This window comes from Myotis nattereri (genome assembly GCF_964212035.1).
Source record: "Myotis nattereri genome assembly, chromosome: 2".
NCBI lineage: Eukaryota > Metazoa > Chordata > Mammalia > Chiroptera > Vespertilionidae > Myotis > Myotis nattereri.
Window position 1 is genome coordinate 212,308,587 of NC_138076.1, and position 25,633 is coordinate 212,334,219.

The window sequence follows — 25,633 nt, forward strand, 5'->3', positions numbered from 1 at the left end:
GATGTCCGACTGCCAGTTTAGGTCTGATCCCACCGGGCCTAAACTGGCAGTCGGACATCCCTCTCGCAATCCGGACCGCTGGCTCCTAACCACTCGCCTGCCTGATCGCACCTAACTTGCCCCCCTGCCAGCCTGATCGCCCCAAAAGCCTCTGCCTGGGCCCCTGGCCTAAGCCGCAGTCTGGCCTCCCTGTGCAGGAGGCAACCTGGCGGATCAGGGGAAGGCACCACACCCATTACCCCACTGCTGTGGCCACTGTCAGCCTGAGCCTCAGCCATCTGCAGCTGCTGCGGCTTTGTCCGGAAGGACGTCCAGAAGACGTCCACTCTAATTAGCATATTACCCTTTTATTAGTATAGATATTGGGGTGACATTGGTTAATAAAATTATATAGGTTTCAGGTGTACAAACCTATAATTCATCATCTGTACACTGTACTGTGTGTTTATCACCCAAAGTCACGTCTCCTTCCATCACCGCTTACCGCCCCCCTTTACCCTCTTCTGCCTCCCCCACCCCATATCCCTCTGGTCATTACCACACTGTGATCTGTGCTCAGTGTATTTAAAAGAGTTAAAATCACACAAAGTATGCCCTCTCATCACAACGGAACTAAATCACAAACTTATACTGGAGAGATCTCTGAAAATGCCCGAATATTTGGAAACTAAATGACACACTTCTAAATAACCCATTTGCCGAAAAGGAAGTCAAAAGGGAAGTTTGAAAGGATTTTTAACTAACTGAAAAGGAAAACACAACAATTCAAAATGTGTGGCACTACTGCCTACGGGTTTTTGGGAGATGCTTTGATGAAGTTGAATAAATTCCCCTTCTATTCCCAGTTCGTTGAGAATTTTGAGGTTTTAAAATCATGAATGGGAGTTGGGTTTTCTAAAATGCCTTTGCTGTGTTAGTTGATATGACTGTATGATACAGTCTTTAGCCTGTTGATATAGTGGGTATGTTAATTGATTTCTTTAACGTTGAGACAGCTTATATACGTAGAATGCATGCTATGAGTACTTGGTTACGCTACACAGGGTGGGAAAAAGGAGGTTTACAGTTGCTTGTATGGAAAAAGGCACGCAGGTGGTACCATTACAACAGCTTTATTAACTCAAAGGAATGCAACTCAGAACTGTGAACCTACTTTTGCCCACCCCTGTATAATTCTTTTTATATATATATATATATATATACTAGAGGCCTGATGCACGAATTTGTGCACTAGTGTAGTCCCTTGGCCTGGCCTGCAGGATCAGGCTGAAACTGGCTCTCCAACATCTCCCAGGGGATCCCAGATTGCGAGAGGGTGCAGGCCAGGACAAGGGACCGCATGGTCGGGGCCAGGGAGAGACGCGGGAGGTTGGCCAGCCGGGAAGGGACTGTGGGAGGGCTCCAGGGCGTGTCCGGCCCATCTTGCTCAGTCCTGATCGGCCAGACCCCAGCAGCAAGCTAATCCACCGATTGGAGCATCTGCCCCCTGGTGGTCAGTGCACATCATAGCGAGCAGTTGAGCAGCCATAGCATATCATTAGCAATTACGCTTTGAATGGTTAAATGGCCGACTGGTCAACCGGACACTTAGCATATTAGGCTTTTATTACATAGGATTGTTGAATTTGCTTTAACATTTGGTTGAGGACTTATCTAAATTCATGAGAAATATTGGCCTATAGTTTTCTTTTTCTTGTGCTGTCTTTGTCTGGTTTTGATGCCAGGGTAATACTGGCCTCATAACATGAGCTGAGAAGTATTCTCTCCTCTGTTATTTTCAGAAAGAGATTGTGCAATATTGGTGTTAATTTTTCATTAAACGTTTGGTAAACTCCTCTATTGAACTTGCCTGGACCTAGAGATTTTTTTTTTAACGGAAGATTTTTTTTATTATTATGAATTCAATTTCCTTAATGGTTATAGTAGTTTTCAGATTATGTATTTCATCTTGGTTGGGTTTTGGTAGTCTGTGGTTTCAAGGAACTGGTCTGTTTCATCTACGTTAGTGACTTACGAGTATAAAGTGCGTGGGACTCCTTGAGGACCCTTTGAACAGCTATAGGATCCGTATGATATCCTTGTTTCAGTCCTGATACTCGTGATCTGTATTTTCTCTTTTTTCAGTCTTTCCAGAGGTCAGTCTTTCTAGAGGTGGACAACTTTTATTTTTTATTTTTTCAAAGAATCGCCTGTTGTTTCATTGACTTTCATCTATTGTTTCCCTGTTTTCAGTTTCACTGATGTCTACTCTTCATCATTTCTTCCCTTCTGCTGGCTCTGGGTTTGTTTTGTTCTTTTTCCGGTTCCTTTGAGGTAGGAATTTAGGTTATTGATTGGAGACTTTTCAAGTATAAGCACTTCATGCTCTGTAGTTCCCTTTCACCTTCACTGCACCTGCATTCCGCAAAGTCCCAGGCATTTGCATTTTCGGTTCTACGTGGAGGGCTATTTTTGAAGGTGGCCCAAGAGGTGTTTGGAGGAGACAAAGAAGCTGTCTGCCAGAGCCACCCTCCTCCCTCAGCGGCACCGAGGTGCTGCCGGAGGTGGCTGTCCAGCCAGGGACTCCGTTTCCAAGCTGGCCGTGGCTCCGGCGAGGCCCGATAGCAGCTCTTGCTGATGGGGGGCCAGGGAAGTACCGTATGTCACTCCCACGCCAATGTCATTAAAAAGTCAACATCCTTTCTCCCCTCTCTCCCTTTGCACTGATGGCCGAAGTGTCTGGGGGCAGTGGAGCCAAAAGGTGGGAAGTACGTGGAGGAAACCACGAACCAACCTCAAACACATATTGGTCTGCTTTATGGGTGAGAAACATGTCTTTCCTGTTAAGCCATTAATGCTTTGGGAGGCATTTGTGAGCAGCAGCGAGAATTTCCTTGCTGTTAACCTCAAAAATCAGCATTGCAACTTGAAACACGTCTTCCAATAACCCCTTAAGGACACGGCATCCATGAACGTACTTGAACTTACTGATTTTATCCAGAATCAATTCTTGGGTATTAAAGGCCTTAACTTTACTGCCTTATTATACCCACTATAATGGGAACATTACAAAAAAAAAAAAAAGTGGAAAGATTTTAGACATGAGACCTGATCAGAAATCCCGGTTCACAGCATCTGGGAGTGATTCAGAAAACCACAGCCCTGCCTGGCCGGTGTGGCTCAGTGGCTGAGCACTGACCTACGAACAGGAGGTCACAGCTCCATTCCCTGTCAGGGCACATGCCCAGGTTGCAGGCTCACTCCCCAGTATGAGGCATGAGGGAGGCAGCCGATCAATGATTCTCCCTCATCATTGATGTTTCTATCTCTCCCTCTCTCTTCCTCTCTCAAATCAATAAAAATATATTTTAAAAGAAAAAAAAAACACACAAAACAACAACACAGCCCCGGAGCTACCGCCTCCCACGTCCCGGTGGCACCTCAGCTTTGCCCTCTTCCCGTCTGACCGACGTCGGGGGTATGAGCCTCACTGTCCCGGTGCCTGCAGCCCGGGGGTGGGCACGTGGCCGCCGCAGGAGGGCTGACGCCTGAGCTACTGAACCGGCCCTCCGGCGGCCGGGCTCCATCGCTGTGTCAGGCAGGACGCGGCCCGGACCCGCACACAGCACCCGCCCCCCGCCTGCCCCCTGCCTGCCCCCCGACTGCCCCCCGCCTGCCCCCCGCCTGCCGTGCGTGTCCAATTAGGACAACAGCCGGCTCCAGGCTCGGGCCTCTGCTGGGTCATTTGCTGAACCTCTCTCGTTGGCGGCCTCTTTTTCAGCCAAATGCACTTCTGTTTAAAATAGAGAGCGGACGGCTTTATTTATAAAAGCCAATAAACGCCTCCCGGCCCGGCCCGGCCCGATGAGGGCCTGTGCCCATCTTTCCTCTCCGCGCCGCCTCTCCGATGACCAGTTTGCGCTCTGCCAACGCCTGTCTGCTCCGTCCGCTGGTTGACAGAACGAGGCACCTGGGTGGCTCTCAAGACGGAGCCTGTCAGTCAGATGACACTGGGGATGATCCCGGCGCCCCACCCCCACCCCGTTACTCATTTATGGTGGGAGAGATCCCCAGCCCAGGTCCCCGTTCCCCGTGCTGCGCCTCTCTCCCAGGCCAGCCTCCCAGGCCAGCCGCTCCCATAGAGACACCACGCGCATCCTCCTGTGATAAGGTCAGAGGACACGAGCGAGGGGGGGGGCGGGGGGGAGCGGCGCAGGCAGAGGCCAAGCTCTGAGAGACGAGGCCTTAGCAGTGGGGTCGGCGCAGAGGAGGGGCAGGTGGGAGAATGGGGTCCCCTCCCAGGGCCAGGCCTCCGGATGCCCCGGCGTTTCCCTGACTGGGCAGCTGCGGTCTCCGCCCTCAGCCGTCTGTCTGTCCCGCTGGGGACGAAGATGCCTGCAGACCTCCCGCACCCGCCTGGCCAGGCGCCGTGGCCGGCTCATTTCCTGATAAAGCTGTCAGTTGATAGAGCTGATAGGAGAAATGGTTCGCTCTCTTAGCGGAATCTTAATCGGCCCGTCCCCCCTCTTTCATGCAGTCAGCACATGCAGTCCCCTAGTTCCCCCCCCCTGCCCCCCCCAGGGAAAAGCACCTTTGCAGAGAAGCATCCAGAAAGACAGGAAGGTGGGCCTTGCGAAATGGCTAGCTGGTGATTGCGAAGTCAGAGGTTAAGAAAACGCTGGGGAGGAGCACAGGAGGGGTTCCAGCCACGCAAACCCCGCTGACGACATGCTCGCGGGCGAGCGCCCACACACGGCAGAGGGCGTAGAGGGCACAAGCTCCATAGGGAGACCCATGCTGCCCGCCGGGTCTCGTTGGAACATCGAGCATCTTTCAAGGCGCCGGGCACCGAGACGGGGCGGAGAGCAGAGTGACTGAGACACGGAAAAACTGGGGCCATCGGTTCCACGTGACCAGAGCGGCGGCGGGGCAGCCAGGACACGGGACACGCAGCGGGTCGGAGAAACTCCGGAGAAGGCCAAGCCGGAGCCCCGCCCGGAGGGTAACTCGGGTCAGCGGCAGCGCCGTCCAGCGGGAGGACATGGTCGGTGCAAGGTCAGGGGTGGTCCATGGGAGGAGCCGCTGGCTGAAGGTTAAGGTCACGCGGAGGACCAGGTCACAGTGGGGGGTGGGTACCCAAGCAGGTTTCCCCCCATATAATCTCATGCATTTTTTCAAATAGCCTTATTGAGATGTAATTTATATCCCATAAAATTCACCTGCATTCAGCCTGCAACTCGGCACCTTTGGCGTAGTTGCAGAGTTCCCTGCTAGCACCATAGTCTAATTTTAGAACATTTCCTCAATCTCCAAAAGAAACCGCCTGAGCAGGGGTTTTTTTTTTCTTTGTGTTTTAATTTTTTTTTAACATTTATTTCAGAGAGGAAGGAAGAGGGAGAGAGAGAGAGACACACACACCAATGATGAGAATCATTGATCCGCTGCCTCCTGCATGCCCCCTACTGAGGATCAAGCCCACAACCCGGGCATGTGTCCTGACCGAAAATCGAACCGTGACCTCCTGGATCATAGGTCAATGCTCAACCACTGAGCCACACTGGCCGGGTGTGAGCAGGGTTTTGATAGGGGCCTGGCTTGGGCCCTCATCCAGCCCAGAACATAAGCAATGACACAGCAGCGACCGTGCCCGGGGCTAAAGATCTGTGGCAATGACAGAGTGAAACGGACCCCATTTCATAGATTCTTTCCCGACAGGAAAAGAACTGGGTCATGAGCACTCGGGCCACTTTCTGCTGGTTGGCTATTTCACGTCAGTGTTCTTCAGAAGCGCAGCCGACTGACCAATAAAAATGGACAGAGAGGCCACATCACAGCAAAATCCAGAACTCTGAAGTTTCTGCAAAACGGGATCGGCACGGACCACTACCCCTATGTCTCATGCAGCCCAAACCGCAGCTGGTCAGCACCAAAGAAGGGCCAGGGCTCCGTCTCAGAGGCTCCAGAGGGTGACTGGAGTGTAGTCACCATGAGCTGGGGTGTGAGCGGCCTGCTCTGTGGGGTGCAGGTGGCCCATTCAAACCCAAAGTCCTCAGCGAGGCAAGGACCAGCGAGAATGGGCAGACCTCGGCGGCGGCTCCGGGCAGGGGGGCCTGCTTGGAGCGGATGCTTTGATAACTGGACCAGTTAGGGTTTTTCGTTTGTTTGTTTATTAATTTGACAGAGGAAGGGAGAGGGAGAGAGAGATAGAAACATCACTGATGAGAGAGAATCATTGATTGGCTGCCACCTGCGCACACACACCCCCAACTGGGGATCAAGCCTGCAACCAGATCAAGCCTGTACCCTCGACCGGAATCAAACCTGGGACCCTTCAGTCTGCAGGCTGACACTCTATCCACTGAGCCAAACCGGCCAGGGCTAGATTTATTTTTTTAATTGTAAGAAACAAAAACAAATTAAACCAGCTTTCACAATCAAGGGAACTCAGTTCTGACAAACTCTGGACTAGGATAATGTGGAAAAGCTCTCCCTCCAAACTGCAGAAATGCGTGACAAACTAACCACGTTTGTCCGCTGTGAGTTCTTGGCTGAGTTAACAAGCCAGAGAGGAATATCCCCAGAACAAGGGGCCAGAACAAAGAAGGAAAAGCCAGGGTGGAAATCAGGTGATCTGACCCCATCGCTGCCTCAGGGCAGGTGCAGGGGAGGGGTGGGAGCACATCAGAGGGTAACCCAGTGGCCGTGGCTTTGGCCTCCGCACTGAGATGAGATGTGGAGACAGGAGATAAGATCGCAGCCACGGAGGCGGAGAGTGGAGGTGGAGAGTGACACTGTGACTCCTCGCAAAGGCAAAGCCAGGCTCCCCTAAGGGCTGATCTGTAGGCGAAAGGGCGGGCGGGAGACCTATCCCCTGGCACAGGGGGTGACACGGACGCTTGGCTATCGGCACAGGCAAGCGCAGCGGGGGCTTAAAAAAGGCTCCTCTGAAAAATGCAAACTGCAGGTCTGCACTGTGAGTTCCACATTTAGATTGCATGCCTGGTCTGGGAGCTCTACGTCAAGAGAAAAATATCGGTCCCAGGCCGGTGATAACCAGAAACCACCTGGTAACAGCAGATGCAAATGGCTTTAGAGGGACACTTCACATTCAGGTAGCAGGAAACTCCAAAGGAAAAGCCAAGCTCATCCAAAGATGAGCTCACAATATCACATTCCAGTGTATGTGAAGAAAGGGGTCTTTTTAAAAAAATTATTATTATTCACTGATTTAGGGAGGGAGAGAGAAACATCCATTTGTTGTTCCACTTATTTATACACTCACTGGCTGCTTCTGTATGTGCCCTGGCCAGATGGAACCTGCAACCGTGGTGCAGGGGGACAACGCTCCAACCAACTGAGCGACCTGGCCAGGACCACGCGGTCATGTCCAACACCCTGTATCCTTCCATCCAGCAACACATCTATCCATCCACCCGCCCACCTACTGTCCACCTATCCACTCACCCACCCACCCACCCACCTATCCACCCACCCACCCACCTGTCCACCTATCCACCCACCCACCCACCCGTCCACCTATCCACCCACCCACCCACCTGTCCACCTATCCACCCACCCACCCACCCACCTACTGTCCACCTATCCACTCACCCACCCACCCACCCACCTATCCACCCACCCACCCACCTGTCCACCTACCCACCCACCCACCCACCCGTCCACCTATCCACCCACCCACCCACCTGTCCACCACCCACCCACCCACCTGTCCACCACCCATCTGCCCATCCACCTGTCACCTATCCACCCACCCACCCACCTGTCCACCACCCACCCACCCACCCAAACACCCGTCCCCCTGCTTCTGTGTCCTATGAAGTCCAGGCACCGTATTTAGGGACTTGACATGGAAAAGGGTGACACTGTCCCCGTCCGTAAGTGACTGCACTCCACTTGGGAAGACAGATCAGCAGACGGTCTCGGTGCATGTGTGGCACGTGCTAGGCTAGAGGTAAACGAGGAATGCATTTTTAATGCATTAATAACGTTCCCTTCCTTCATTCCACCAGACTTCTGTTTGCCTCCGGGAGGACGGGCTTTTCAGAGCAGGACTGTAACCAGAGAAAAAAGGCCCTTTTACCTCCCAGTCAAGACCGACCGAAGGCACAGGAGACACTCGCCTTGAAAGGGGCTTGGTTCCGAGAGCAAAGGGATTTCCTGAGCTTCAAAGGCTCCGCTGAGAAATGATAATCGAGTCTGGAGGACTCGGATCAGAAGCAGGTTCAAGGTCAGAGGATGTGACTTGGGGACGTTCCCATCAGGGACGGCGAGACAGGAGAGCAGACCGAGGGCCCTGCTCCCTCCTGGGGGCAGAGCAGCAGTGGGAAGAGCCGGGAGGAGCCTGGCACCAGGACCCGGGCGGCCCAGGCCGGACGCCGGACGCTCGGTGGGCACCAGGACTGGCAACGCGAACCACCTCAGCCGCCGCGTTGGAGGCGGGAGCCGGGACCCTGCCGGGCAGGAGGCGGGAGCCGGGACCCTGCCGGGCAGGAGGCGGGAGCCGGGACCCTGCCAGACAGGAGGCGGGAGCCGGGACCCTGCCGGGCAGGAGGCGGGGGCCGGGACCCTGCCGGGCAGGAGGCGGGAGCCGGGACCCTGCCGGGCAGGAGGCGGGAGCCGGGACCCTGCCGGGCAGGAGGCGGGAGCCGGGACCCTGCCGGGCAGGAGGCGGGAGCCGGGACCCTGCCGGGCAGGAGGCGGGAGCCGGGACCCTGCCGGGCAGGAGGCGGGGGACCCCCCACGGGGCCTGACTGTGCGTGGCTGTTCCCGGGGTGCCTCTGAGTTAACGAGGAAGGAGGGATGGAGCCCAAGGAGGCTGACTTAGCTTTGATGAGCAAGTTCGTGTGTTTTAATTTTTTCATTTTTGTGCCCTTAGCAGGAGGGGGGACTTGTGAGCAAGACGCAACCAGTTACAGACCATGTTCAGTTCTGTTTCTGGCCCCTGCTCCCGCCTGCAGATTTGACGCAGGATGGAGGCTGCCTTGTGCTGAGAGACAGGGGCCGGGGAGGCGTGGGGGGGGGGGGGGGGGCCAGCTCCATGGTCCTGCAGCCGGGCACGCGCAGGGCCACGCTCGGAAGGGCCCCGCATTTAGGGTTTCTTGCTCTGTGGTCACTGCCTGGAAATCCTTACCAATTTTACCTTTAAATTAGTACTTTGTAAGTGAAGTCTGATGGGATAATGGACATCTGAGGGCTGGAACCCCAACCTACACGCAGTTCTGTCTCCCACTGCCTCCTGGGACTAGCCCAGGGGTGGGCAAACTTTTTGACTCGAGGGCCACAATGGGTTCTTAAACTGGACCGGAGGGCCGGAACAAAAGCATGGATGGAGTGTTTGTGTGAACTAATATAAAATCAAAGTAAACATCATTACATAAAAGGGTACGGTCTTTTTTTTTTTTTTTAGTTTTATTCATTTCAAACGGGCCGGATCCGGCCGCGGGCCGTAGTTTGCCCACGGCTGGACTAGACGGTTCTCAGCCCCCCTCCCCTCCACCCCAGCCCCTGCTCCCTCAGCCCAGGCGGGTGACTGGGTCGGGTTGCGGGTGGGCTGTCTCCCTGACCTCCTAGCGGAATCTAGGGCAGCTGTTCTAACCCCGGGCTGGCGGGGCCACAGTGTGTCTGGCAGGGAACTCGGTGGGAACAAATCTCTGTTCCGAACTTGCTATCGCAGAGGAGGGGGCCGGTGTCACTTGGTTTTGGCAAAGACTCAAAGGCAGGCAGAGTGGGAAAGGGAAGGCGATGGGTGTGCCCTGATGGGAGCCTCTGGGCCCGGGAAGCTGGAGGCGGGCTCAGTAAAAGCCGCCGTTGTGTGGTTGGCTAAGGTACCTCTTTGGCTTTCTCTGGTTGGCCCTAAGTTGGAGGCGGGTGGGGGAAAAAACGAGGGAAGCTGTAGGTTATTAACTTCGATCTCGTCATTTTGGCTCCATGTAGTAGAAGTGGGTTAGCTCCTGGGGCTGGCACCAGGGACAGGAATGTGCCTTCCTGAGGTCTGACTGGCAGCAGGCTGGCCTCCGGGCTGCTCCCTGCGGGTGAGGGGGTGGCTCCTGGGCAAGCTGCTGCGGGTCATGCATGGGTCAGAGTCCTGTTTTGATCTATGGTCTGGCCATTGCCCTTTAGTATATCCAGTGTCTCATGATAATTATGTAAGAACTAGAGGCCCGGTGCATGAAATTCATGCACGGTAGGGGGCGTCCCTCAGCCTGGCCTGCACCCTCTCCAACCCAGGACCCCTCGGGGAATGTCCAACTGCCAGTTTAGGCCCAATCCCAGCAGTCGGACATCCCTCTCACAATCCGGGACTGCTGGCTTCTAACTGCTCGCCCACCTGCCTGCCTGATCACCCCTAACCACCTCTGCCTGCCTGCTGGCCCGATGGCCCCCAACTGCCCTCCCCTGCTGGCCTGATCGCCCCCAACTGCCCTCCCCTGCTGGCCTGATTGCCCCCAACTGCTTGCTTCCCCATGCCAGCCTGATCTCGCCCCTAACTGCTTGCTCCCCTGTGGCCTGATCACCCCTAAATGCTTGCTCCCCTGTGGCCTGATCGCCCCCTAACTGCCTCTGCCTCAGCCCCACCACCATGGCTTTGTCCGGAAGGAAGTCGGACATCCGGAAGATGTCCGGTCGACCCGGTCTAATGAGCATACTACCCCTTATTAGAATGGATTGGTCCAATATGCCCATTCTTCCCTTTGAAGGGTTCAGTGGTCCATTCAGCAAGTTTAAAAGGTGACCTTGCCGAGTGGAAATTATCTGCCTCCACGGTCAGATCTCAAGCAACTTCACAGAGCAAAGCCAGAGGCCGCACGTATTGAAGTGCGGTGCCTCACACAGAACTGAGCTCGCGTTTGACAAAAGTGTGGGCGTGCACAACCCGCTCTGGGAGAGAGGCCACGGCGTCTCCTCTTTCAGCCGCCGAAGCTCGATCCTCCCACCTCCCCTGCCCGGCTCACACTGTCTCCCCAGGCAGCCACTGGGTGAGTTCTGATAGAGGACAGAAAAGCAAGAAAAGAGGCCCTGGCTAGTGTTGCTCAGTGGTTAGAGTGTCAGCTTGCACACAGAGGGTCTCGGGTTTGATTCCCGGCCCCAGTCGGGGTGCGTGTGGGAAGCAAACAATCAATGTGTCTCTCTCACATCAATGTTTCTCTCTGTCTCTCTCCCCCTCCTTCCCTCCCTTCCACTCTCTCGAAAAATCAATGGAAAAAAATATCCTTGGGTGAGGATAAAATAAATAAATAAAATCAATAAAAAATATATTTTTTAAAATGTATGTTTTCTTCCTAAATTATTAGGGCAAGTAACTTAGCAAGACGCCCTCCTGCAGTGGGGAGGGAGGGGTGCTGTGGAAGAGCCGCCCTCAGTCTCTGCCTGTCTCTCTCTCTCTATTTTTTTCTTTTATTGATTTCAGAGAAGAAGGGAGGGGGGGGGAGAGAGAGAAATAGCAATGATGAGAGAGAATCATTGATGGGCTGCCTCCTGCATGCCCCACTCTGGGGATCAAAAGCCCGCAACCCAGCATGTGCCCTGACCAGGAATCGAACCGTGACCTCCAGGTTCATAGGTCAACGCTCAACCGCTGAGCCACACCGGCCGGCTCTCCTGCCTGTCTGACCGCGGGGATGGAGGAGCCGCCCCTGGTTCTCTGGGGTCTGGCCTGGGAGCTTTGCTCTGGGAAGTCCATTCCGGGAGGCTGGTGCCCCTGCTCCCTCAGCCGGGCACTCCCATGGCCATGACGTCACTGTGGCACCACCTTCCAACCCCGCGAGGAAATGGGCGAGGAGGTGAGGGCGAGGCCAAGGCCATGGGCGCAGGGAGGGTCCGCAGCACCTGGGTCTGCCCAGCTTCGCCCCTGAGCCAGCAATGACTGGGCGGCCCATTTACCTCATTTCTTTTGTTGCAGATGTCTTACTGGCACAATGAAAATTAAAATAGCAGGGTCCGCCCCCTCCCTCCACTCTTCCACTCAAGATACACCGAGCCCAGGTTGGTGCCAGGCAGGGTGCCATGCAACAGACCAGGCCCCGCCGTGTGGGTCTTCCAGCTACCGAAATGGGGTGGGGGAGGGGGTAACGGGGGTGTGTGTGTAACAGGGGCGGGGGAGGGGGTAACAGGGGCGGAGGGGAGGGGGTAATGGGGGGGTAACAGGGGCAGAGGGGTAACAGGGGCGGAGGGGAGGGGGTAACGGGGGGGGGTAACAGGGGCGGGGGAGGGGGTAACAGGGGCGGAGGGGAGGGGGTAATGGGGGGGTAACAGGGGCAGAGGGGTAACAGGGGCGGAGGGGAGGGGGTAACGGGGGGGGTAACAGGGGCGGGGGAGGGGGTAACAGGGGCGGAGGGGAGGGGGTAATGGGGGGGTAACAGGGGCAGAGGGGTAACAGGGGCAGAGGGGAGGAGGTAATGGGGGGGTAACAGGGGCGGAGGGGTAACAGGGGCGGAGGGGAGGGGGTAACGGGGGGGGGGGTAACAGGGGCGGAGGGGAGCAAATGAGCAAATTAGCACATGAGCAAATCAGCAGCTGAAGGACCGGAAAAGCCCAGGAAGGAGATGAACCTCAGCTGCCCAGCCCCCACCCCACTTCCCGTCGGAAGGCAAATCTCCTGCTCCGTCTCCCGCGGGATCCTGGGGGGTCCTGGGGGCCCTCACTGGCCTTTCATTCAGTTCCCATCAGGACAACTAGAGCAACCCTTTCCCACATACACCAGACCCTATTGTTCTGCGCAAACCCCCCCCCCATGGCTTTCACCTCCCCCAGAGTCACAGCCGAGGTCTCACAGCCATGCAAGGTCGGACCCCCGCCCTCTCCTCCCCCTAGTCACCCGCTGCCATCCAGCCACCTGTCCTCGCTCTGGGGACCCTGCCGTTGAGAGGCGACCGGTGTCAGGCGCGTGCCTGTCGGGCCGGCAGGTTATTAATTGTTCCGCTTTCCCTCTCGCAGGGCCCTGGTCTGGATGATGAATGAGGCGGCCGCACTGGCCTCTGCCCCTGCTGTTATGTCTTCGCTCCTCCGCCCGCCGCTCTCTCCCTGGATCGCGGCCGCCTCTCTCACCCGCTGCGGGCCTGTGCCCGCATGTCACCCTCAGTGATGCATCCCCTGACCCGGCACTTCCCCAGCACGCTCCCCTGGCCCAGCCGCCCCTCCTCCGCCCTCACCCCTGCCACACTGTTGATGTTCCTTATTTGTTTACTAGAGGCCCGGTGCACGAATTTCCTGCACTGGGGGGGGTCCCCCAGCCTGGCCTGTGCCCTGTCACAGTGCAGGAGCCCCATGATTGATCGCCCCAAAGAGGGAGGCCCCACCCACCCATCCGGGGCTCCTTGATGGATTGCCCTAAAGAGGTAGGCTGGAGCCCTAACCGGTTTGGCTCAGTGGATAGAGCGTCGGCCTGCGGACTGAAGGGTCTCAGGTTCGATTCCGTTCAAGGGCATGTACCTTGGTTGCGGGCACATCCCCAGTGGGGGGTGTGCAGGGAGAAGCTGATTGATGTTTCTCTCTCATCGATGTTTCTAACTCTCTATCCCTCTCCCTTCCTCTCTGTAAAAAATCAATAAAATATATATTTTTTAAAAAAAGAGTTAGGCTGGAGCCGGGGGTCCCACCTCCGCGCCGCCAGGAGGAGGTGGGACCCCCAGGCGGACCTCGCCTCGTGAAGCCCGGGGACCTGCCTCCCAGGCAGGCTTCGTGCTGCACACACAGCGTCCAGCCCCGCCCCGCCCACCGGCCTGCGCCCACTGTGTGCGTAGCCACTTAGGCTTTTATTCGTAAGGATTGTGTCCCCACCGCCCGCCCCATGTAGGCCTGGTGAGGGCAGGGCTCTGTGTCTCGCCCACTGCTGAACCCCTAGGGCCTGAAACAATGCCCAGCACCTGCAGGGGCCAAGAGCAGACCCGGAGGGAGGGCGGGGTGCTGCTTGAGAAGAGGTGGTGGGAGAAGGCTTCTGGAAGGGGTTGGCACTGAAGTTAAGATCCGAATTAATTTCCTATTGTTTCTGTAACAAAGGACTACAAATTAGTGGCTTAAAACAATACAGATGTGTTACCTGACAGTCCTGGGGGTTAGAAGCCCAAAACGGGCCTCACTGGGCTAAAACCAAGGAGTTGGCAGAGCAGCGGTCCTTCCCCGAGGCTGGGGGGAGATTAGGTCCTTGCCTCCCAGCTGCTGGAGGTCGCCCACACTCCTGGCCCCTGGCCCCCCTCCGCAATGGTCAGCCAAGTCCTTCTCACCTCGCTAGCCCTCCGGCTCTGCATTCTCTGCCTTTGTCATCCCCATTTACGACCTTTATGATTATGCGGGGCCCACCCACCCGATAATCCAGGATAAAGCCGTTATTTTAACGATTAGCAAGTTCATTCCATCTGCAACCTTAAGTCCCCCTTGCGTACAACATAATACATTCAGGGGTCCAGGGACCGGGATGCGGACATCCTCGGAGGGGGCATGACTGAGCCTACCACAGTGGGATGCTACTTTGGAGAGGAAGAGCTGGCATTGAAGGCAACATCTGAAGGACAGGAAGGAGCCAACCATGTGATGAGCCAGAAGAGCTTTACAAGCAGAGGGGGTAGCATGTGCAAAGGCCCTGGGGCAGGGAAGAGCATGGCCTTTCAAAAGCAGAAGGTAGACCAGAGTGGATTCAGTGTATGAGCAAGGGGGAAGTGGTCCCAGGTGAGGGTAGAGAGGGAGGGGAAACTCAGATAGTGCAGAAATAAATGCCTGTTCCAGAGCCTCAGTCCATGGCATTTTTATCACTGCAGTCTGAGCTGACAGACACCAGCAATCCTCGGCGTTCCCAGGCTGTGGCAACATCACTCCTAACTGCCTCTGTCCTCGCACAGAGTCACCTTCCCTCTGTGTCAGTGTCTCTGTGTCCAAATCTCCCTCATATCATAAGGACACCAGCCACTGGATTCGGGCTCACCCCAACCCAGGGGAACCCCACCTTAACTTGATTACACCTGAGACCCTATTTTCAAACAAGGTCTCATTCACAGGTTCCAGGCAGACCTGACCGTGCGGGGGGCAGTGTTCAGCCTGGGACAGCTCCAGTTCCCTAAGCCCTCCCTCCCTAAGCCTCTCTGGGCCACCCGCCCGCTCTCCTTGAGCTGCCCTCGCCCGGAGCCACCTTCTCAGACACACTCCTCTTGGCTGTGGGTCTGCATACAGTTCCCCGTCCTCCTCACCCATCGCCCTTTCCCAGCCTTTGATTCCAGCTACAACGTTTTCTTGATCAATACGTCTTTCTACAGTGCATTTTCCCACCCGAGTGAGTGCAGTTTAAATCCTCCAGATACCGCCTTTCAGGCCAAGGCTCTCCGTAAAGTGCTTATCTTAGGAAATCTGGGTAGAATCCAAGTTTGATCTCGATACCAACTAATTAGTATACACACAAGCTCCCTCTGCAAAATGGTTCCGCCCGCCCGCCCGCCCGCCCGCCCGGAGAGCTGGCTGCAGCCGCACGCACAGGAGGCCGGGAGAGGAGGGCCCGAACGCAGCCGACGGCTCTCCATCGGCCCCGGTGGACACTCACCGCTGCGTCCTGTAGGCAGATGGCCTTGGACCCAGGGCCACTGGCCACCTCCATTGGGAAAGGAGGCAGTTGGGACCCGGAAGTTCATGGGGCTTCCTCAAGGCCACAGCAAGTGCACGATAAAAGCCCGGAAGCCTGCCCCCGCCTCTCCATCCCCCACCTGCCCGGTGAGGCCGCCAGCCCACGTCTTGGCAGGACCACCAGCGGGTCTTGTGCGGTGCCAGCTCCTGGTTGTGCTCGTAACAGCAAGAGTCCCGCCTCCAGTTAGCTCAGGTCCTGGAAGATGTGCCACTACTTCCTGCCACGGGGGCCACCGCCCGAGGGATGTGGGTGTTTTTTTTTAATATTTTTTTGATTCAGAGAAGAAGGGAGAGGGAGAGATAGAAACATCCATGATGAGAGAGAATCATGGATCGGCTGCCTCCTGCACTCCCCCCACTGGGGATCGAGCCCGCAACCCTGGCCTGTGCCCTGACCGGGAATCAACCTCCTGGTTCATAGGTCGGCGCTCAACCAGGCCAGCGGGTGGGATGTGGGCATTATTGTCCCTGGGGTGGACGGGCCGGTGAGGGGAAGAGCTGACTGGTGTTTAGATCATGTTGCGCCCCTTCAAGCACAGCCAGCTCCGCCTGGCTCAGGGGCGGGTCCCTACGCTTTAGGTCTTCCCAGCTTTCAAGTGACTGAGCATCAGCCCCCACGTCCGAGCCGCGGTCTCCTGCAGGTGCAACGCGCACGCAGGTGCCCACCGCAGGCACGGTGCTCACCCAGGCCCCCAGGCCGCGGAGAGAGCTGTTCTGAGTGGCTTCCACAGCCTTTTCCAGAAACGTCGTCACCCAGTCAGTCGGAGGTCAGTTCTTAAGCCAGAAGTAGCCCCTTTGGAAGGAACTCTGGAAGCTGATGGGGCCGACGGCACCGCACAGGGCGCTAACGGCAGGTCCGGGAGGAAGCGGCCTTAGCACGAGGCCTTAGTATCTCGGATCTGGGGACCTGGGGTTTGGGGGGGAGTCAGGGGGGTGGGGGTGGCATGGCCAGGCTCACAGTGGAGTGGACACACAGGGGCTCCGCCATGAGGAGGCCACGCCACCCCGCACACGGCCGACCCTCTCCTAGCCGCGCCCGCGCTGACTCAGCAGCAACGCCGCGGCCGGATCTGGGGGGTTGCGTTCAGAGCACAGGGGGCCTCTTTTCAGAAGGTCTTTACCTTTTCTTTTTTCTTTTTTTTTTTTTAATATATTTTATTGATTTTTCACAGAGAGGAAGGGAGAGAGATAGAGAGTTAGAAACATCGATGAGAGAGAAACATTGATCAGCTGCCTCCAGCACATCTCCCACTGGGGATATGCCCACAACCCAGGTACATGCCCTTGACCGGAATCGAACCTGGGACCTTTCAGTCCGCAGGCCGACGCTCTATCCACTGAGCCAAACCGGTTTCGGCACCTTTTCTTTAAATAATTACTGGAGCACCATTTAGACCCCGGAAATGTGTGCTCATTTTAAAGTGGGCCGTCGGAGGGGTTTTGGTAAATGCGTGCACTTAGGCCACACTTTTTACTGTCCTCAGCACTGGCGAGCTTTCAGCTTTCAGAGGTGAGGTGAATTTCTGGGAATACGCGAACATGATTGCAACCAGCCTGATTAGTAAGGATGTTGATCAAAATAAGTCCTACCATTTAGGACCCAGAACAAAACAAACCTCAAATGTGGCTACAAATGAATGGCTTTGTGTGTGGCTCTGACTACCTCTGAGTTCTTTTTAAGGGAAGTTCCAAAGGTTTTTCTTGGTGAATGACATGCCCAATGTAAATATTCTAGAGGTCTAAAGATCACTGACGAGGGTATAAAGTACGTTGTCCACTCCACTGAGGAAGTGTTTTGTTGTTGTACAGTAGGTCCTTGGGTGACGTCGGAGATCCGTTCCCACGGCGCGACGTAACGCGATTTTCGCCGTGGGTCGGAACCCACCTCCATAAGCACCTACGTCACCCACATGGAGCACAGACACAGCGGTAATGAAGGGAAACAGTACAAGAACTTAAAAGAAAGATAACAATTCCTGACCTTTACTTGTGGTAAATAAATAATAAAAAACATAAAGCACATGTGTACACACGTCGAAATGACGGAACTTTTTTTTTATAAATAAATGGGAGATAGCGACGTAACCACGAAACGACGTACCTCGAGTCTGACGTAACCCGAGGGCTGCCTGTACATATTTTACACATACTTCTACCTAATTTTTTTAAATCCTCACCCAAGGACAGGGAGAGGGAGAGAAAGGGAGGGGGAGAGAAACATTGATGTGAGAGAGAAACATCAACTGGTTGCCTCCCATACATGCTCTGACTGGGGACCGAACCGGCAACCTTTCGGTGCACAGGACAACGCTCAACCAACCTAGCCACTCCCGCTGGGCACGTCTGCCCGATTTCTAAAAGCCTTCCAGGAACCAAATCTCACTAGTCAGAGAGGCACTGAAGTCTAAACTCCAAGGCTTACAACCGCGGTAAAGGGAGATTAAGGTTAAAGTTTCAGAATTGAGGCCTGCCCGTTCTGAATAGGCCCTTCACACTCATGCTGTAAAGCAACAGTCAATTACCTTTCAAGTTGAAAGACAAACCTTACCTGCAGGATATTTTGCCCAATATCATATTCCAGTGGCATATTCGCACTTACCACGTGCCATGCGACAGCTCAGCCTTTAGGTGAGTTAACGTGTTCATCACAAAAACTGTGAAGATAAAGAAAAAAAGAAAACTTGTTCAGCACAACTCATCCCCACTCTATGATGAAGGAACCAAGGCTCAGAGAGGTGAAGTAACTCGCCCAGAGTCACACAGCAGACACGCGATGGACCAGGGTTGAAATGGGCCATCCAGCTCCTGAGCCTGAACACACACCCCTGCACCCCATCCGGCACCATCTCACAGTGGGGACCCGGAGGCAGAAAGGGCCAACGGTGACTGCCACGGGGCGCGAGGTGGCAGGAGGCCGCAGAAGCACTTGGGGCTGCCCCGAGCCGGGGACTCCTAACCTCTTGTGGGTCACCGGTCCTGCAAGACTCCAGTGAGGGCTCTGGAACGGTCTCCACAAGCACGCACGTGGGCACAGCACACCCAACTCCACGTCGGCCGTGGGCGGTCTGAAGCGCGTGGGACCCGGATCAGAAACGCGCCTGCTCCCCTCCCCGATCCTGGAGGACTGTCACCTCGTGCAGCCTTTCAGAACTCTGGATTCATTCATCCCAATAACCGAAACGTTTAGAATAATAAACCACCTTCTTCTTCAAGACCGAAGTCCCTGCCTCCTCCCCACACAGAAGCATTCTGAGGAGAATTCTGAGAAACCAAGGCCGGATCCCAGGAGGAAGCTAGCGCGGGGGGCAGGCTGGCAGCGCCCGGGGTGATGGGCTGCGAGCGTTCATTCATTGGCTCACTCAGTTTACGAAGGGCCTGCTAGGGGCCGGTGCTTGGGATGCAGTGGGCACAAAACCCCAACCCGAGAAGACCCCTGCCCGTCTGCTGAGGGAGACAACGAGCCAAGAACAGGCCGGAGAGCAGTCTGTTACCGTGAGAACAGAGGAAGGGGGGATCCGCCTGCCTGGGGCAGAGAGGGTTCTAAGGCAGGTGGTCCGGGCAGACCTGTGAGGAGGTGGCATTTAGAAAAGACGTGGAGGAGGTGGAAGAGCTGGTCACCTGGGCAACGAGGAGGGACAAGTGCCCACGGGGTCCAGGGGCTGCTGTGTAAGGGCACAGGACAGAGCATGCTGGGTGCATTTAAAAGAGGGGTGTGGCCCCGGCCAGGGTGGCTCAGTGGTTGAGCATCGACTTATGAACCAGCAGGTCACGGTTCGATTCCCGGTCAGGGCACATGCCCGGGTTGCGGGCTCGATTCCCAGTGTGGGGTGTGCAGGAGGCAGCTGATCAATGATTCTCTCTCATCATTGGTGTTTCTCTGTCTCTTTTTCTCTCCCTTCCTCTCTGAAATCAATAAGAAAATATTTAAAAAATAAAAGGCCAGTGTCACTCAATGGTTGTGTGGCACAGAAGGGTCGCAGGTTCGATTCCCAGTCAAGCGCACGTACCCAGCCCCCAGTCTGGGTTGGTGTGTAAGGCAATCAATCGATGTGTCTCTCTCATATCAAGGTTTCTCTCTCTCCCTCCCCCCTCCTTCCTACTCCCTCTAAAAAGCAATGGGAAAAATATCCTCAGGTGAGGATTACAAAAATAATAATAATTAAAAGGCCGATGTGGCTGGAGGGCGAAGAGTAAGGTCAAGGTCAGCAGGTGAGCTCCTAGAGGCACTGGGCCTGGTGGCGAGAATCAGAAGCCACCAATGAATGTATAAATACCGTAAGTGGAAAAACAAATCAATCTTTCTCTCTGTCAAATCAATCAATCAATCAATAGAAAAGGAGAAGCAGGTGGAGGTGTGGTGGCAGTATTCCAGATGAGAGACACGGGCGGCTCCAGCTGGCTGGCAGCAATAGAAGTGGCAGGCCCTCACCGGTGTGGCTCAGTGGATGGAGTGTCGGTCTGCGGACTGAAAGGTCCCAGGTTCGATTCTGGTCGAGGGCATATTCCTTGGTTGCGGGCACATCCCCAGTGGGAGTTGTGCAGGAGGCAGCTGATCGATGTTTCTAACTCTCTATCCCTATCCCTTCCTCTCTGTAAAAAATCAATAAAATATATTTAAAAAAAATAGAAGTGGCAGAAGTGGACGGCGTCTGCATCTATTTTAATGCGGAGCCAATGGCATCTCAGGACAGACTGTGGCTGGGGGGAGAGAGGAGATGAATGAGTGTAAAGATTTGGGCCTGAGTGGGGGGGGGCGAGGAGGGGTGCAATCCCTGAGAGGCAGCAGGCCTGCGGGCATGACGGGATGTGTGGAGGGGACAGCCGAGATGGATGTGCAAGCCGGGCGCACGGGGGTGCTCAGGGGAGAGGGTCCGGCCAGAGATACCAAGGGCAGCTGTCAGGCATGATCAAAGTCACGAGAAACTGCTGCCAAAGGAGAGAAAAGGTAAAATTAAAAAATTAATGTCTGGTTCACACGGAAATGTTAATGGCATTCAGAGAGAGAAAATCATGACTATATTCATTAGGGCTGCACAGAAAATCAAGCCATCATTTATGAACTTGGTATAAGCTGGGACTGAGCGGATGGTACTTTCAGCTCTCAGCTGGGCCTCTTTCCCTTCATCCTACACTGATTTGTATTTTAAAAGTATACAGCAGCCTGGCTGGTTGGCTCAGTGGTTGAGCGTTGACCTATGAACCAGGAGGTCACCGTTCAATCCCCAGACAGGGCACATGTCCAGGTTGCAGGCCCGATCCTCAGTGTGGTGCGTGCAGGAGGCAGCCGATCAATGATTCTCTCTCATCATTGATGTTTCTAACTCTCTCTTCCTCTCCCTTCCTCTCTGAAATCAATAACAATATATTGGAAAAAAATTTTAAAGCTATTTTCATCTACCATTTGTTTTAGGCCAGACACCGAGCCAGGCCCCCTTCTGGCATTACCTCATTGATTCAATGATTCAATACAAGGTCCCAGAAGCGTGCTGGACACAGCAAATGCTCAGTAACCATGTTTATCTCACTCAACCTCCATATACCGAACAATTCCTCATGAGGGAAGGAATGCTGTGCCCCACCATCAATGAGGACACGGTGCTGGGTCCAGGGCGGCCCAGCGAGGCCCAGCAGAGCCCAGCCAGGGTCGGGTCTGACGCTGACACTTCTCATTGCACACCTGATTCCAGAACATTCCTGGGAAGGATTTAGTGGCTGGTCAAAAAATATATGCACCAAATGTCAGTCCAGGTGAGACACGCAGCACCGTGTAGACTCCATGCGGACTGGAGAATACTGACCCACTCCTGTGGGCCCTGGGGTGCAGAGACGCCAGAAAACCAAATCTGGGTGCTGCCATAGCTGCTGGGGGGCTCCTGCCTCCAACACCCCCTTGCTGAGAGCCAGCTCTGCACAGGCCCAGAGATGTGGACACGGAGGCGGAGAGAGGATCAGTGGCCGGGAATCAGTGGAAGGTGGCCAGTCAGTGGCGCTGACAGACCAGTGGAAAGAGCCACAGGCAAACTGGGGCGAGTGGAGAGAGCAAGCAGGGTGCGGGGTCAGGGACTGGGGTTGCACGTCTAGCTGTTCAGGAAGCAGCTTCCTGCAGTTTTCTATTTAGCGCTTTGTAATCCGATCCTGCGGACAAGGAAGCGCCTTGAGACTTTGCAAGGCGGAGAGAGGAGAGACGTTCTTTAGAATTTTTGACCCTGAAATGGTCCTGGAACCGAAAACGTTTGGAAACCGCCACCCAAGTGTCTGTTCATGTCTCTCCATTTTCTCACACAAGGGGGGGGGGGGCGGGCTTCCTGTCCCTTTTCTCTTTCATTCAAACCAGGAGCAGCCGAAGTAAAGGACAGCGCGCCTCGGAAGATGCTCTGAAGGCGGGGGCCAGGGTCCCCAATGGCAGCCGCCGGGAGGACCGCGGCCAGGGCTGCAGCCAGGCGAGGCGCCGACAGGGGGCGCTGCCGCCTTCCCGGGGCCGCCTGCGCCCGAGGTCCCGCCGCCCGTGTATGGGCGGTGCTGCCCCCTTGGGATCCCGTGCGCCCCTCGCCGCGTCGGTCCCCTTTTTGCTCGCATTCACTTTAAACTCCGCAGCGCCGCCTCCATCCTCGCACCCGGCCCACCGCCTGGCCGCCCGAGCCGCTCACAAGAGGCCGAATTCGGGGTCTGCGGGAGGGCGGGCCCTCCTCCAACTCCCCCCCCCCCCCAAAGCCTCCCACAGTCGCCGCCCGCCGGGCTCACGTCTGGAAGCTCTTTCGCTAAAACAAGTCGCACATGCCTCGACCGGGATGGAGATGCACCTCCCCACCCCCCGCCGCAGGGGTTCAGAAGGAGGGGGACCGGGATTGGGGCTCAGTGAGGACGCCTACACACACACACACACACACACACATACACACACACACACACACACACACACACACACACACGGCCGCCTACAACACACACGGAGGCGGCGCACACCAGCTTCTGTTGCCTCCCCGGGCGCGTGCCGCCTGCACTCTCTCGCCTGGCCTCCACTCCCACCCCGCGCCCCCACCCCCACCCCCACCGCGGCCCCCAAGCGCGTGCGGGATCTCCCGCGGACCCCCTCCTCCCCGCCCCAGTGCCCGCGCGCACCCCGCCTTGCCCGCGCCCCCTTGCGCACCTGGCCGCAAACCAACGCCATGAATCCATCCGAAGGGCGAAGGGCGGGAGGATCGCGTGGGATTGAATCCACCCGCAGCCCGTGGGCAGCGTTTCCGCCCCCGCCCCCGCCCCCGGCCCGGGGATGGGGTAGAGCGCCCACCGGTGTCCGCAGCGGCAGCGTGGGGGCTTGGATGAGGTCTTCCCTGGAGCCCGTCCGAGGGTCTCGGAGCGCCGGCGCCTTCGGCCGGAGACTTTCCCAGGCTCCAGAGGGGCCGGAGCCGCCGCTCCACCTGCGGGAATTCCTTGAGACAAGAAACAGGCGCCTCTGGGGTGGTGAACACACGGCACAACACACGGACGGTGTGTTCTGGAAGTGCGCGCCTGGAACCTATATAATTGTACCAACCAGTGTCACCCCAATACATTCAATACAGTAGGAAGAGAATGGAGAACAGGAGCCCCGCGGAGGAGCTTGGTTACCGCGCAGCCGGCGGAGGGGACCCAGGCCCGGACAAGGTGATGGCAGGAAGGATGAGGGGACGGAGCCCCGCGCTGGTGGACGCTCCGTCCGATGGAGGGGTGCAGCCAAGCTGGACGGAGCACCTCACATCCGGTCCCCAGGGCCGTGGGGGGCTGCGGGGGGGAGAACCCCAGTAAAGACGTGGTGCCAAGGCCAAACTTAGCCTCCCTCCCGCGGTCGCTCACACCTGCCCTGCACACCTGAGGCCGCAGTGGCCACTGCTGCGTTTCATTTAGCAAATAGTAGTTTAGCGGGCCTGGTGCAGGCCCCAGGGAAGGACGGGTGCGCACTGGCGCAGTCACCGGCACCGCCAGAGCAACCACAGTGGTTAGGCCACCAGCCCCCTGGAGCCGTAGCCTCCCGTTTCGGGTTGGGTTCCCCGGGAAACCGGAAAGGAGTCCCTGAGATGCGCCTGCTCACCGCTCACTGGGCAGCGATGAGGGACCAACCCGGGAGGGAGGAAGAGAAGCCGGAGGGACAGGAGGTGAACTGGGAACCTTGGCCAGTTCCGCAGGGAGCTGGGAGCTGGGGTGGTCCTGCAGGGTTGAACCAATGTAAGGGGGCAGCCCTTGGCACCCCTGCGAGGAGGACAGCTAATGGCCGTGGGCTGCCCTCAGTGAATGGGCAAGTCTCAGGCAAGAGCCCAGCTGAGGGTCGCCACAGCGACACTCGCCGGCAGCGGCAGGAATGGCGCCTCAGTCCTGGCAGGATTCTGGGGGGCGCACGGGGCACCCACTATGCTCCGTGAGGGCAGCCTGTTTCGTCCATCCTGCCCTCTGCACATCCGATGTTTTCCTACCACTTGGGCTGCAGGGGCGATGATGGTCGTACCACAGCGCCTTCTTTCCAAGTTCCTCTCCTAAACGCAAGCCCGACCGCAAAACACTAACAACCCAATTAAAACCAGACAAAGAAGCCCTAGCCGGTTTGGCTCAGTGGATAGAGCGATGGCCTGTGGACTGAAGGGTCCCGAGTTCGATTCCAATTAAGGGCACGTGCCGGTGTTGCAGGCTTGATCCCCAGTAGGGGGCGTGCAGGAGGTGGCCAATCAATGATTCTCTCTCATCATTGATGTTTCTATTTCTCTCTCTCCCTCCCTCTCCGAAATCAATAAAAACATTTTTTTAAAAATCTTCCATGTACACTGCATCGGCACATCTCATTCTCCAAGGTCGTTTGTCCTCACTTCTTTTTTAAAAAATATATTTTTTATTGATTTCAGAGAGGGAGAGAGAAACATCAATGATGAGAGAATCATTGATCAGCTGCCTCCTGCACGCCCCCTACTGGGAATCGAGCTGCAACCAGGGCATATGCCCCTGACCAAAATTGAACCCAGGGCCTTTCAGTCCGCAGGCTGACGCTCTATCCACTGAGTTAAACCAGCTAGGGCTGCTCTCACTTCTTAAGTACATACTACCGCTTTAATAAATTTACTGTGCTCTGCTAAAAAAAAAAAAAAAAAGTGCTACCTGGCCCCCCTTGGCCTGCCTCCTGGCCCGGCCCAGAGGCCCTCACCCAGAGGTCAGGCTGGAGCCTGCTGCCAGATATACATGTGATCCATGAAGGTGTGGCAGTGGGTCCCCAGGGCAGCAGAAGAGAGAGCCTTTTCACTGGAGTCACCCCATTGCTCTGTCACCCCAGGGCCTGTGATACCCAAAACAATCCTGGAACTAATGGACACCATTGTGCGTGAACCCCTCATAGAAATGGCCTTGCCAAGCCTCCCTAGACCACCCCCTCAAAATAAAGTCCAAACTCCTTAGCCCCACACGCAGCCCCTTCCCCACATTCTGGCTCCCCTGGCACAACCTCCCAGCCCCTTGTCCTGTGTTCAGGATCTGGCCCTGCCCCAGCCGCAGGGAGAATTCATAGCTCTCTCCCCAGCCCTCAGCCTGCTGGATTCTGGTTCACCAGTTAGGGGCTCTGCTGGACTGGGACCCCCTGAGGGACCACATGGATTCACTCCCAGGCCTTCCAATTAGCAAACTGGTGACTGAACAGGAAGTACTTTTCCTTATTTGTCCTAGACTTGCCACTGTCAGAGACGCAAAGGGTGCACTTTAGGGCCTTCATTACAGCATTTAGTACCCCAAACATCTCCTTCATGGCTTGGGGTTCTAGGTCAGTGGTTCCCAATGTGGGGCACAAGCCCCACAGGGAGGCAATTTGATTTTTAAGGGGGGTAATTCGAGAATAAGTTATTGACAGCGAATTTTGTGCATTTCCTATGGTTCTTAGGAGCCTCATATACAGTGTATAAATATAGTGACGTATTTATGCATTTCAGTTCTCTATTACAGCGGTCGCCAACAGGTATTCCGCAGACCACTGGTGGTCCGTGAGGTCCGAAAGGTTGGCGGCTGCTACTCTATTATGTTT

General features: G+C 55.9%; 1 protein-coding gene across 1 annotated transcript in view; it reads right to left on the minus strand.

The window, feature by feature from the left end:
- Positions 1–15,779, minus strand: part of NFAM1 (NFAT activating protein with ITAM motif 1) — a 61,315-nt gene extending 45,536 nt beyond the window's left edge. The window contains exon 1 of the mRNA XM_081084297.1: positions 15,524–15,779. Within this exon, the coding sequence (XP_080940423.1) occupies positions 15,524–15,611 (88 nt within the window). The 5' untranslated portion in view covers positions 15,612–15,779. The remainder of the gene's footprint in view (positions 1–15,523) is intronic.
- Positions 15,780–25,633: the final 9,854 nt, after the last annotated feature.